The 15,075-nt window shown below is 35.8% G+C and overlaps 3 protein-coding genes across 3 annotated transcripts; all 3 read left to right on the forward strand.

Annotated features, from left to right (window-relative positions):
• The first annotated feature begins 3,125 nt into the window (after positions 1-3,125).
• LOC144422037 (uncharacterized) lies at positions 3,126-4,820 on the forward strand. Its single transcript, XM_078111770.1, has 2 exons — positions 3,126-3,330; positions 4,041-4,820. Exons 1-2 carry the CDS (start codon positions 3,194-3,196, stop codon positions 4,279-4,281), a joined length of 378 nt encoding a protein of 125 aa, XP_077967896.1. The 5' UTR covers positions 3,126-3,193; the 3' UTR covers positions 4,282-4,820.
• A 3,125-nt stretch (positions 4,821-7,945) lies between these two features.
• Positions 7,946-9,640, forward strand: LOC144422069 (uncharacterized). Its single transcript, XM_078111841.1, has 2 exons — positions 7,946-8,150; positions 8,861-9,640. Exons 1-2 carry the CDS (start codon positions 8,014-8,016, stop codon positions 9,099-9,101), a joined length of 378 nt encoding a protein of 125 aa, XP_077967967.1. The 5' UTR covers positions 7,946-8,013; the 3' UTR covers positions 9,102-9,640.
• A 1,182-nt stretch (positions 9,641-10,822) lies between these two features.
• LOC144422030 (uncharacterized) lies at positions 10,823-14,460 on the forward strand. The gene is made up of 5 exons (XM_078111750.1): positions 10,823-10,909; positions 11,291-11,430; positions 12,189-12,504; positions 12,612-12,970; positions 13,681-14,460. The coding sequence occupies exons 1-5, from the start codon at positions 10,886-10,888 to the stop codon at positions 13,919-13,921; spliced, it is 1,080 nt and encodes a 359-aa protein (XP_077967876.1). The 5' UTR covers positions 10,823-10,885; the 3' UTR covers positions 13,922-14,460.
• The last annotated feature ends 615 nt before the right edge of the window (positions 14,461-15,075 follow it).

Here is a 15,075-nt window from a genome sequence, read left to right on the forward strand (position 1 = left end):
TTTGTGATTGCTGAATCGATGCGTGTCAAACATGTTAACTGCAGAGCCAGGGCATGGTTCAGAGAACGTCATCAGTACATTGAAATGACTGGAGAGACCTCAGACTACTTTGTAACCATGACTTATGTAAGAATTATCTCTATACCAGAAACATTGACTTGATTACGATAATTTAACTGATAATTCAGTCTTCAGTTAATCGAAAGACACAATATAATTATAGTTATAGGCAATAAATTAAAACATTATAATTTGAACAATATTTATCGCAAGACACAATCAAAAATTCCACTTCATACTTTTACGTTAATCATTTCACCCTGCATTGCAATATATTATCTAACCTAACTCAGAACAGTTTGACAAGCATAGCACAGTGGGACATATGTGCTAAAAAGTGGACAAATGTGGGTCGCGGCATTTGGGGGACACCGATTAAATTAAAATTCCACACCCTATTATATAATCTTAACTTATCATGCTAAAAATGAAAAGAATAAATTCAAACTAAGTCTGGAAAATAGTATTCACATATACTCGAAACCACGCAGTCAAAATGCAGATGCAACCTTTTCATTTTTGTAGTGCATAAATATTTTATTGAGCCTAATCGGTGGGATTCTACTCATTTTTGTCAATCGTCTTTTTAACTGAAACTATATCACACAAAATTTTCGAGGCAACACGCGAGAGGATAGAGACATTAGGGCATTCTAGTTCACGCATTCTTTTGACTTTATTGACGCTATGTTACGACTCGAATAGCGAGATATTTTGAACAACCTCGTTGAGGCCGAACTCTAGAACAGTGGTTCCCAAACTTTTTGTACCATCGCCCCCCTACAGTAATTTATACAACTTCATCGCCCCCCGGCACTACAGAAAAATGTAAAGTCCGAAACGAATATAATACAGACCAAATAAACAAGAAGACAAATCAAAGTTTATAGTGTTTTCAAATGAGCTTGGTGATCTCCAGCGAGTTTTTTAATATTATGTATCAAGCACAATCTCAAATCTCCCCGTTTACTGATGGAAAGACGATTTCATTGTTTTGATAGCAATAGTGTCACGGCTGAAAACCCTTCTCCACCATATAAGAGGTCGGAAATGAAAGAATCCGGGGCTCTATCTCCATAAACATCGCCCGGTATCACCTGATGACCTGCACCAAATGTGGATACAAACATTTCTTCAGAAAATCTTTTAAAACATCCATCATATCTAAAGACATTTCTCCAATGGATGCCTTATGCGATGATAATCGAAGTAGGTGTAGATTTCGCCGCTCTTGGAACTGTTAATTGTTAAAATGTTCCCTGTTTGGGTAATTACCCCTTTCGATGAATAGAAATGAATAACTTCAAAAATGTATCAGAAAAGAAGACTCAAATTTACGCGTAATGACTCACATAAACTGTATTCTTTCAAAAAAAAGAACAGTTTTCGATGAAAAAAACATAAATATATAAAATCGGCTAAGTATACTTCAGAAAGCTTACTGAAAAATATGCTTCATTTTAATCTTTCTTAAATCATATGGTAGATAGAAATAAATCATAGGGAATAACTCACCCAATTGGATATTATGGAGATTCTATGCATTAAATAAATCATAAAACATATTCTAAATTGTGAAATTTTTCTCAGGCTTTTCTTTTTGCGTTGCCGTCTGTTTGGTGGCATTTCCGTGTCGGTGCTAGATTGATGGGACATTTGAAATTCATGAAAATATTGATAGACGATGTCTATGAAGTTGTGAAGACAAAGAAACGAGGAACATATCGCAAGTAAGATATAATAATTTACAGGCTTGTCTATGGGACAAATTTTTCTGTCCAATTCCAATCCCATAGCATTTATGCCTGTTCTATCCCATCTCATGAGATTCCCATTGGAAGAAAATTCAATAAAATATTTTAAATCTAGGTTTAGCGTCTACTAAGTAAGGCTACATGTACGAAGGGACATGCAAAACAACAAAGTTTACGGTCTTTGTTAACTTTATATTCATAACTATCATACATGTGTCCATCAGCCCCTTCACGAAGTATATTGTTAATGCTGAATATGTTTTGCTCTTCATGACTAACAAGAGATCTATGCTCAAATATATGGACACGAAGTCCATCACGAAATGTTTTACCATCATTTCCCCGAAAATCATACGGTTTTCGTGTCCCACGTATGCCATGGGATATACAAATGTGTGCTGTCCCATCCCATCCCATGAGACGTTTCCCATGGACGAGCCTGATTATTTAAAATTATGCAGGTTTATAATAATTACTTCATAAAGATACACTCGCATTATTGTGTTCTTGAGGCTCTATCAAAATGTTTGATAATAAAATACAGTATTTCGTGGCTCATTTCTAATTAGACTGCAGAAATCTATCAAATATTACTTTGTTTGCAGTGCAATACTCGCAAGTTTTTTTTTCACAAAATCCTTTGTGGCTTTTCTTCGCCAATGACACAAAATTTTTCTCATAAATCCACCCAACAAATATCACACTTTTACTATTTGTCATGACATTCTCTTTAGAGGTTCAACCTATGACAGTCGGAGCTATTATTTGCATGGATGGAGCAGCTATGATCCACAATACAAACGACAAGGATTAGACTCAGATACTGAATCTGAATCATCGGATCCAGAAGATTCGAATCCTTCTCCAAACACTGCAACAGGAATCAGACAAAGGAATGGAAGAAATGTCAATTCTGACAGTGCAAAAGACGCACCGCTCGATTCATCAAAAAAAGCTGCTGGTCAGTTAGAAGAAGTCTCAAGTCATGCTAATCCCTCAGCTTCAAGGATACAGCAACGCAAAAATACACAGAAGGTCAAAACGAAGAAGGTAGAAGTATGCGGGTTTCAAATAGAACTATAATAATTTTTAGGTGCTATAATCTTTCTGATTCATTCCTTATTTATTGAAAATCAAACTTAATTTTAATTTCTCAGAAAAGCATAGAGGACAGCTGGTACGTTCGATTATTTTTCGGTAACATGCGCGATAGAAATTTATTTTCTATGCTTTGCTTCGAAAATTTTGCTTCACTCGAGCAATATCCTTACATCTTGTCCGTGTACAAAGTCACCGATATTGAAAAAGACAAAAAGGATAAAGATTTGATAGGACCGAAGACTCAGTGTATCCTGCGACTTGTGTCAAATCAAAAGAACATGAGTGGTCGTTTCCTAATAAAAGCATATCTTCTTAAACATGTTTTTGGCTTCCTTGTTTCCTTATCTGTACTGGCTGTGACTGCGTGGGTTCTCGTGACAATTGGATCTGATGGATGGACTTCTGAAAGCTTCCAGTGAGTATAGAATGTAATTATTGTAGTTACTGTGATTTAGGAAGCTTTACTGCCACCACGCAGTACCCGTAGGATCCAAAGTAGCAATTGCTACTCAGCCATCTATTTACATTTCAGGCCGTTTTGTACTTTGTTACTTTATACGCGATATCCAATTTAGTTGTTTAGTTGCCAATCGTTTCGATCAATCTCATACAGTGGATGAATCCTAACTTTATGTAGAAAAGTAGTGAATAAATTACTTTGACCTTGGGGTACCGATCCCCATAGTTGGAAGCTTGTGGAGGTGTTGAAAAGTTTCACAGAGGGCGAAAAAATCTAATAGCAAAACCTTGTCTCGGTGTCGACTCCTAAAATTACATCCCGGTAACAACTCACAGTTCCGACAGAAACACGTATAAGTGAAATTGGTAAAGGCAACGGAAATGTAACTTGGTGCGCACTTTTCCGTGCAAATTTATATTGCCATTAAAAACGAAATTCACTTGAATATAATACTGTACAAAACTGTACCCTACAAAGGTTGCTAACCCTAAAAGTACTCAATTGCTAGAAAGCATTTTACCTTATACGGCCCATCGGGCGTCTATGCCTTCCAACCAATGGCCGATATAGTGACGTTAATTATAGCTTATTTTATATTTTGGCGTTTTTAGTGTTAAAAGTTGTTTAAATCGTAAATATGATATCTAATATTATTTTTGTTTTAGGTGTGACATCGCCTATCACGAAGACAAATGCATGATTTGTACTCTGCATCGGAAGAGAGACATGATCGCATTTCTCGTGGTTAACCTGTTAGTGAACTTCGCATATTTACTTCTCTCTGTTTCCCAATGGATATTCATCCGAAGAAGTGAGAATCGCGCAACTTGTTATTACCTGGAAGACATACGAGATCTCGGCAGTGTTGCGCTGCACCAAAAGAAATGGAAAAAGGGAGGAAACTGAGAATATATAAGATTACATGTGATTAGAAATAACTGAAGTAGAATGAAGAATATAAGTATCCATAGATAAATGAAATAGGAAATGTCAAATTTGCTTTAATGGACCTCCGAAAGCTGACTTTATTGTAATGCAATTTTATATACACAATGCACTGCTGCTGTACTTCATCCTTCACAAACCTTCACTGATTTGAATATTTTAGAGTACTTCATCCTTCACAAACTTCAAATTTTTTTACTGTTTTCATGATTTGCTAATGTAGTGCTTTATCGTTCGAGTTTTCTATACAATTCAACATCGTTCGTGTCAATCAGGAGATGCGCGGATGCAGTAAAAATGCAGATCGATCGCCCAAACGCAATTTCAAATGTCTATTTCCCATTTCAGAAAGTTGATAAATAATCTTCAAGTATGAAAAGAGAATCATCTTCACATATATGTAATGCTTTATTACTGTCTTGCTAACAGTCGTTGTGCAATGCTATCGCTGAGGTCTTTGTCGAGCACTATTACGTAACAATAAAGGGAATATTAATGGATTTGTGATTGCTGAATCGATGCGTGTCAAACATGTTAACTGCAGAGCCAGGGCATGGTTCAGAGAACGTCATCAGTACATTGAAATGACTGGAGAGACCTCAGACTACTTTGTAACCATGACTTATGTAAGAATTATCTCTATACCAGAAACATTGACTTGATTACGATAATTTAACTGATAATTCAGTCTTCAGTTAATCGAAAGACACAATATAATTATAGTTATAGGCAATAAATTAAAACATTATAATTTGAACAATATTTATCGCAAGACACAATCAAAAATTCCACTTCATACTTTTACGTTAATCATTTCACCCTGCATTGCAATATATTATCTAACCTAACTCAGAACAGTTTGACAAGCATAGCACAGTGGGACATATGTGCTAAAAAGTGGACAAATGTGGGTCGCGGCATTTGGGGGACACCGATTAAATTAAAATTCCACACCCTATTATATAATCTTAACTTATCATGCTAAAAATGAAAAGAATAAATTCAAACTAAGTCTGGAAAATAGTATTCACATATACTCGAAACCACGCAGTCAAAATGCAGATGCAACCTTTTCATTTTTGTAGTGCATAAATATTTTATTGAGCCTAATCGGTGGGATTCTACTCATTTTTGTCAATCGTCTTTTTAACTGAAACTATATCACACAAAATTTTCGAGGCAACACGCGAGAGGATAGAGACATTAGGGCATTCTAGTTCACGCATTCTTTTGACTTTATTGACGCTATGTTACGACTCGAATAGCGAGATATTTTGAACAACCTCGTTGAGGCCGAACTCTAGAACAGTGGTTCCCAAACTTTTTGTACCATCGCCCCCCTACAGTAATTTATACAACTTCATCGCCCCCCGGCACTACAGAAAAATGTAAAGTCCGAAACGAATATAATACAGACCAAATAAACAAGAAGACAAATCAAAGTTTATAGTGTTTTCAAATGAGCTTGGTGATCTCCAGCGAGTTTTTTAATATTATGTATCAAGCACAATCTCAAATCTCCCCGTTTACTGATGGAAAGACGATTTCATTGTTTTGATAGCAATAGTGTCACGGCTGAAAACCCTTCTCCACCATATAAGAGGTCGGAAATGAAAGAATCCGGGGCTCTATCTCCATAAACATCGCCCGGTATCACCTGATGACCTGCACCAAATGTGGATACAAACATTTCTTCAGAAAATCTTTTAAAACATCCATCATATCTAAAGACATTTCTCCAATGGATGCCTTATGCGATGATAATCGAAGTAGGTGTAGATTTCGCCGCTCTTGGAACTGTTAATTGTTAAAATGTTCCCTGTTTGGGTAATTACCCCTTTCGATGAATAGAAATGAATAACTTCAAAAATGTATCAGAAAAGAAGACTCAAATTTACGCGTAATGACTCACATAAACTGTATTCTTTCAAAAAAAAGAACAGTTTTCGATGAAAAAAACATAAATATATAAAATCGGCTAAGTATACTTCAGAAAGCTTACTGAAAAATATGCTTCATTTTAATCTTTCTTAAATCATATGGTAGATAGAAATAAATCATAGGGAATAACTCACCCAATTGGATATTATGGAGATTCTATGCATTAAATAAATCATAAAACATATTCTAAATTGTGAAATTTTTCTCAGGCTTTTCTTTTTGCGTTGCCGTCTGTTTGGTGGCATTTCCGTGTCGGTGCTAGATTGATGGGACATTTGAAATTCATGAAAATATTGATAGACGATGTCTATGAAGTTGTGAAGACAAAGAAACGAGGAACATATCGCAAGTAAGATATAATAATTTACAGGCTTGTCTATGGGACAAATTTTTCTGTCCAATTCCAATCCCATAGCATTTATGCCTGTTCTATCCCATCTCATGAGATTCCCATTGGAAGAAAATTCAATAAAATATTTTAAATCTAGGTTTAGCGTCTACTAAGTAAGGCTACATGTACGAAGGGACATGCAAAACAACAAAGTTTACGGTCTTTGTTAACTTTATATTCATAACTATCATACATGTGTCCATCAGCCCCTTCACGAAGTATATTGTTAATGCTGAATATGTTTTGCTCTTCATGACTAACAAGAGATCTATGCTCAAATATATGGACACGAAGTCCATCACGAAATGTTTTACCATCATTTCCCCGAAAATCATACGGTTTTCGTGTCCCACGTATGCCATGGGATATACAAATGTGTGCTGTCCCATCCCATCCCATAAGACGTTTCCCATGGACGAGCCTGATTATTTAAAATTATGCAGGTTTATAATAATTACTTCATAAAGATACACTCGCATTATTGTGTTCTTGAGGCTCTATCAAAATGTTTGATAATAAAATACAGTATTTCGTGGCTCATTTCTAATTAGACTGCAGAAATCTATCAAATATTACTTTGTTTGCAGTGCAATACTCGCAAGTTTTTTTTTCACAAAATCCTTTGTGGCTTTTCTTCGCCAATGACACAAAATTTTTCTCATAAATCCACCCAACAAATATCACACTTTTACTATTTGTCATGACATTCTCTTTAGAGGTTCAACCTATGACAGTCGGAGCTATTATTTGCATGGATGGAGCAGCTATGATCCACAATACAAACGACAAGGATTAGACTCAGATACTGAATCTGAATCATCGGATCCAGAAGATTCGAATCCTTCTCCAAACACTGCAACAGGAATCAGACAAAGGAATGGAAGAAATGTCAATTCTGACAGTGCAAAAGACGCACCGCTCGATTCATCAAAAAAAGCTGCTGGTCAGTTAGAAGAAGTCTCAAGTCATGCTAATCCCTCAGCTTCAAGGATACAGCAACGCAAAAATACACAGAAGGTCAAAACGAAGAAGGTAGAAGTATGCGGGTTTCAAATAGAACTATAATAATTTTTAGGTGCTATAATCTTTCTGATTCATTCCTTATTTATTGAAAATCAAACTTAATTTTAATTTCTCAGAAAAGCATAGAGGACAGCTGGTACGTTCGATTATTTTTCGGTAACATGCGCGATAGAAATTTATTTTCTATGCTTTGCTTCGAAAATTTTGCTTCACTCGAGCAATATCCTTACATCTTGTCCGTGTACAAAGTCACCGATATTGAAAAAGACAAAAAGGATAAAGATTTGATAGGACCGAAGACTCAGTGTATCCTGCGACTTGTGTCAAATCAAAAGAACATGAGTGGTCGTTTCCTAATAAAAGCATATCTTCTTAAACATGTTTTTGGCTTCCTTGTTTCCTTATCTGTACTGGCTGTGACTGCGTGGGTTCTCGTGACAATTGGATCTGATGGATGGACTTCTGAAAGCTTCCAGTGAGTATAGAATGTAATTATTGTAGTTACTGTGATTTAGGAAGCTTTACTGCCACCACGCAGTACCCGTAGGATCCAAAGTAGCAATTGCTACTCAGCCATCTATTTACATTTCAGGCCGTTTTGTACTTTGTTACTTTATACGCGATATCCAATTTAGTTGTTTAGTTGCCAATCGTTTCGATCAATCTCATACAGTGGATGAATCCTAACTTTATGTAGAAAAGTAGTGAATAAATTACTTTGACCTTGGGGTACCGATCCCCATAGTTGGAAGCTTGTGGAGGTGTTGAAAAGTTTCACAGAGGGCGAAAAAATCTAATAGCAAAACCTTGTCTCGGTGTCGACTCCTAAAATTACATCCCGGTAACAACTCACAGTTCCGACAGAAACACGTATAAGTGAAATTGGTAAAGGCAACGGAAATGTAACTTGGTGCGCACTTTTCCGTGCAAATTTATATTGCCATTAAAAACGAAATTCACTTGAATATAATACTGTACAAAACTGTACCCTACAAAGGTTGCTAACCCTAAAAGTACTCAATTGCTAGAAAGCATTTTACCTTATACGGCCCATCGGGCGTCTATGCCTTCCAACCAATGGCCGATATAGTGACGTTAATTATAGCTTATTTTATATTTTGGCGTTTTTAGTGTTAAAAGTTGTTTAAATCGTAAATATGATATCTAATATTATTTTTGTTTTAGGTGTGACATCGCCTATCACGAAGACAAATGCATGATTTGTACTCTGCATCGGAAGAGAGACATGATCGCATTTCTCGTGGTTAACCTGTTAGTGAACTTCGCATATTTACTTCTCTCTGTTTCCCAATGGATATTCATCCGAAGAAGTGAGAATCGCGCAACTTGTTATTACCTGGAAGACATACGAGATCTCGGCAGTGTTGCGCTGCACCAAAAGAAATGGAAAAAGGGAGGAAACTGAGAATATATAAGATTACATGTGATTAGAAATAACTGAAGTAGAATGAAGAATATAAGTATCCATAGATAAATGAAATAGGAAATGTCAAATTTGCTTTAATGGACCTCCGAAAGCTGACTTTATTGTAATGCAATTTTATATACACAATGCACTGCTGCTGTACTTCATCCTTCACAAACCTTCACTGATTTGAATATTTTAGAGTACTTCATCCTTCACAAACTTCAAATTTTTTTACTGTTTTCATGATTTGCTAATGTAGTGCTTTATCGTTCGAGTTTTCTATACAATTCAACATCGTTCGTGTCAATCAGGAGATGCGCGGATGCAGTAAAAATGCAGATCGATCGCCCAAACGCAATTTCAAATGTCTATTTCCCATTTCAGAAAGTTGATAAATAAGCTTCAAGTATGAAAAGAGAATCATCTTCACATATATGTAATGCTTTATTACTGTCTTGCTAACAGTCGTTGTGCAATGCTATCGCTGTGGTCTTTGTCGAGCACTATTACGTAACAATAAAGGGAATATTAATGGATTTGTGATTGCTGAATCGATGCGTGTCAAACATGTTAACTGCAGAGCCAGGGCATGGTTCAGAGAACGTCATCAGTACATTGAAATGACTGGAGAGACCTCAGACTACTTTGTAACCATGACTTATGTAAGAATTATCTCTATACCAGAAACATTGACTTGATTACGATAATTTAACTGATAATTCAGTCTTCAGTTAATCGAAAGACACAATATAATTATAGTTATAGGCAATAAATTAAAACATTATAATTTGAACAATATTTATCGCAAGACACAATCAAAAATTCCACTTCATACTTTTACGTTAATCATTTCACCCTGCATTGCAATATATTATCTAACCTAACTCAGAACAGTTTGACAAGCATAGCACAGTGGGACATATGTGCTAAAAAGTGGACAAATGTGGGTCGCGGCATTTGGGGGACACCGATTAAATTAAAATTCCACACCCTATTATATAATCTTAACTTATCATGCTAAAAATGAAAAGAATAAATTCAAACTAAGTCTGGAAAATAGTATTCACATATACTCGAAACCACGCAGTCAAAATGCAGATGCAACCTTTTCATTTTTGTAGTGCATAAATATTTTATTGAGCCTAATCGGTGGGATTCTACTCATTTTTGTCAATCGTCTTTTTAACTGAAACTATATCACACAAAATTTTCGAGGCAACACGCGAGAGGATAGAGACATTAGGGCATTCTAGTTCACGCATTCTTTTGACTTTATTGACGCTATGTTACGACTCGAATAGCGAGATATTTTGAACAACCTCGTTGAGGCCGAACTCTAGAACAGTGGTTCCCAAACTTTTTGTACCATCGCCCCCCTACAGTAATTTATACAACTTCATCGCCCCCCGGCACTACAGAAAAATGTAAAGTCCGAAACGAATATAATACAGACCAAATAAACAAGAAGACAAATCAAAGTTTATAGTGTTTTCAAATGAGCTTGGTGATCTCCAGCGAGTTTTTTAATATTATGTATCAAGCACAATCTCAAATCTCCCCGTTTACTGATGGAAAGACGATTTCATTGTTTTGATAGCAATAGTGTCACGGCTGAAAACCCTTCTCCACCATATAAGAGGTCGGAAATGAAAGAATCCGGGGCTCTATCTCCATAAACATCGCCCGGTATCACCTGATGACCTGCACCAAATGTGGATACAAACATTTCTTCAGAAAATCTTTTAAAACATCCATCATATCTAAAGACATTTCTCCAATGGATGCCTTATGCGATGATAATCGAAGTAGGTGTAGATTTCGCCGCTCTTGGAACTGTTAATTGTTAAAATGTTCCCTGTTTGGGTAATTACCCCTTTCGATGAATAGAAATGAATAACTTCAAAAATGTATCAGAAAAGAAGACTCAAATTTACGCGTAATGACTCACATAAACTGTATTCTTTCAAAAAAAAGAACAGTTTTCGATGAAAAAAACATAAATATATAAAATCGGCTAAGTATACTTCAGAAAGCTTACTGAAAAATATGCTTCATTTTAATCTTTCTTAAATCATATGGTAGATAGAAATAAATCATAGGGAATAACTCACCCAATTGGATATTATGGAGATTCTATGCATTAAATAAATCATAAAACATATTCTAAATTGTGAAATTTTTCTCAGGCTTTTCTTTTTGCGTTGCCGTCTGTTTGGTGGCATTTCCGTGTCGGTGCTAGATTGATGGGACATTTGAAATTCATGAAAATATTGATAGACGATGTCTATGAAGTTGTGAAGACAAAGAAACGAGGAACATATCGCAAGTAAGATATAATAATTTACAGGCTTGTCTATGGGACAAATTTTTCTGTCCAATTCCAATCCCATAGCATTTATGCCTGTTCTATCCCATCTCATGAGATTCCCATTGGAAGAAAATTCAATAAAATATTTTAAATCTAGGTTTAGCGTCTACTAAGTAAGGCTACATGTACGAAGGGACATGCAAAACAACAAAGTTTACGGTCTTTGTTAACTTTATATTCATAACTATCATACATGTGTCCATCAGCCCCTTCACGAAGTATATTGTTAATGCTGAATATGTTTTGCTCTTCATGACTAACAAGAGATCTATGCTCAAATATATGGACACGAAGTCCATCACGAAATGTTTTACCATCATTTCCCCGAAAATCATACGGTTTTCGTGTCCCACGTATGCCATGGGATATACAAATGTGTGCTGTCCCATCCCATCCCATGAGACGTTTCCCATGGACGAGCCTGATTATTTAAAATTATGCAGGTTTATAATAATTACTTCATAAAGATACACTCGCATTATTGTGTTCTTGAGGCTCTATCAAAATGTTTGATAATAAAATACAGTATTTCGTGGCTCATTTCTAATTAGACTGCAGAAATCTATCAAATATTACTTTGTTTGCAGTGCAATACTCGCAAGTTTTTTTTTCACAAAATCCTTTGTGGCTTTTCTTCGCCAATGACACAAAATTTTTCTCATAAATCCACCCAACAAATATCACACTTTTACTATTTGTCATGACATTCTCTTTAGAGGTTCAACCTATGACAGTCGGAGCTATTATTTGCATGGATGGAGCAGCTATGATCCACAATACAAACGACAAGGATTAGACTCAGATACTGAATCTGAATCATCGGATCCAGAAGATTCGAATCCTTCTCCAAACACTGCAACAGGAATCAGACAAAGGAATGGAAGAAATGTCAATTCTGACAGTGCAAAAGACGCACCGCTCGATTCATCAAAAAAAGCTGCTGGTCAGTTAGAAGAAGTCTCAAGTCATGCTAATCCCTCAGCTTCAAGGATACAGCAACGCAAAAATACACAGAAGGTCAAAACGAAGAAGGTAGAAGTATGCGGGTTTCAAATAGAACTATAATAATTTTTAGGTGCTATAATCTTTCTGATTCATTCCTTATTTATTGAAAATCAAACTTAATTTTAATTTCTCAGAAAAGCATAGAGGACAGCTGGTACGTTCGATTATTTTTCGGTAACATGCGCGATAGAAATTTATTTTCTATGCTTTGCTTCGAAAATTTTGCTTCACTCGAGCAATATCCTTACATCTTGTCCGTGTACAAAGTCACCGATATTGAAGAAGACAAAAAGGATAAAGATTTGATAGGACCGAAGACTCAGTGTATCCTGCGACTTGTGTCAAATCAAAAGAACATGAGTGGTCGTTTCCTAATAAAAGCATATCTTCTTAAACATGTTTTTGGCTTCCTTGTTTCCTTATCTGTACTGGCTGTGACTGCGTGGGTTCTCGTGACAATTGGATCTGATGGATGGACTTCTGAAAGCTTCCAGTGAGTATAGAATGTAATTATTGTAGTTACTGTGATTTAGGAAGCTTTACTGCCACCACGCAGTACCCGTAGGATCCAAAGTAGCAATTGCTACTCAGCCATCTATTTACATTTCAGGCCGTTTTGTACTTTGTTACTTTATACGCGATATCCAATTTAGTTGTTTAGTTGCCAATCGTTTCGATCAATCTCATACAGTGGATGAATCCTAACTTTATGTAGAAAAGTAGTGAATAAATTACTTTGACCTTGGGGTACCGATCCCCATAGTTGGAAGCTTGTGGAGGTGTTGAAAAGTTTCACAGAGGGCGAAAAAATCTAATAGCAAAACCTTGTCTCGGTGTCGACTCCTAAAATTACATCCCGGTAACAACTCACAGTTCCGACAGAAACACGTATAAGTGAAATTGGTAAAGGCAACGGAAATGTAACTTGGTGCGCACTTTTCCGTGCAAATTTATATTGCCATTAAAAACGAAATTCACTTGAATATAATACTGTACAAAACTGTACCCTACAAAGGTTGCTAACCCTAAAAGTACTCAATTGCTAGAAAGCATTTTACCTTATACGGCCCATCGGGCGTCTATGCCTTCCAACCAATGGCCGATATAGTGACGTTAATTATAGCTTATTTTATATTTTGGCGTTTTTAGTGTTAAAAGTTGTTTAAATCGTAAATATGATATCTAATATTATTTTTGTTTTAGGTGTGACATCGCCTATCACGAAGACAAATGCATGATTTGTACTCTGCATCGGAAGAGAGACATGATCGCATTTCTCGTGGTTAACCTGTTAGTGAACTTCGCATATTTACTTCTCTCTGTTTCCCAATGGATATTCATCCGAAGAAGTGAGAATCGCGCAACTTGTTATTACCTGGAAGACATACGAGATCTCGGCAGTGTTGCGCTGCACCAAAAGAAATGGAAAAAGGGAGGAAACTGAGAATATATAAGATTACATGTGATTAGAAATAACTGAAGTAGAATGAAGAATATAAGTATCCATAGATAAATGAAATAGGAAATGTCAAATTTGCTTTAATGGACCTCCGAAAGCTGACTTTATTGTAATGCAATTTTATATACACAATGCACTGCTGCTGTACTTCATCCTTCACAAACCTTCACTGATTTGAATATTTTAGAGTACTTCATCCTTCACAAACTTCAAATTTTTTTACTGTTTTCATGATTTGCTAATGTAGTGCTTTATCGTTCGAGTTTTCTATACAATTCAACATCGTTCGTGTCAATCAGGAGATGCGCGGATGCAGTAAAAATGCAGATCGATCGCCCAAACGCAATTTCAAATGTCTATTTCCCATTTCAGAAAGTTGATAAATAATCTTCAAGTATGAAAAGAGAATCATCTTCACATATATGTAATGCTTTATTACTGTCTTGCTAACAGTCGTTGTGCAATGCTATCGCTGAGGTCTTTGTCGAGCACTATTACGTAACAATAAAGGGAATATTAATGGATTTGTGATTGCTGAATCGATGCGTGTCAAACATGTTAACTGCAGAGCCAGGGCATGGTTCAGAGAACGTCATCAGTACATTGAAATGACTGGAGAGACCTCAGACTACTTTGTAACCATGACTTATGTAAGAATTATCTCTATACCAGAAACATTGACTTGATTACGATAATTTAACTGATAATTCAGTCTTCAGTTAATCGAAAGACACAATATAATTATAGTTATAGGCAATAAATTAAAACATTATAATTTGAACAATATTTATCGCAAGACACAATCAAAAATTCCACTTCATACTTTTACGTTAATCATTTCACCCTGCATTGCAATATATTATCTAACCTAACTCAGAACAGTTTGACAAGCATAGCACAGTGGGACATATGTGCTAAAAAGTGGACAAATGTGGGTCGCGGCATTTGGGGGACACCGATTAAATTAAAATTCCACACCCTATTATATAATCTTAACTTATCATGCTAAAAATGAAAAGAATAAATTCAAACTAAGTCTGGAAAATAGTATTCACATATACTCGAAACCACGCAGTCAAAATGCAGATGCAACCTTTTCATTTTTGTAGTGCATAAATATTTTATTGAGCCTAATCGGT

Source organism: Styela clava, chromosome 4 (genome assembly GCF_964204865.1).
Source record: "Styela clava chromosome 4, kaStyClav1.hap1.2, whole genome shotgun sequence".
NCBI classification, from domain to species: domain Eukaryota; kingdom Metazoa; phylum Chordata; class Ascidiacea; order Stolidobranchia; family Styelidae; genus Styela; species Styela clava.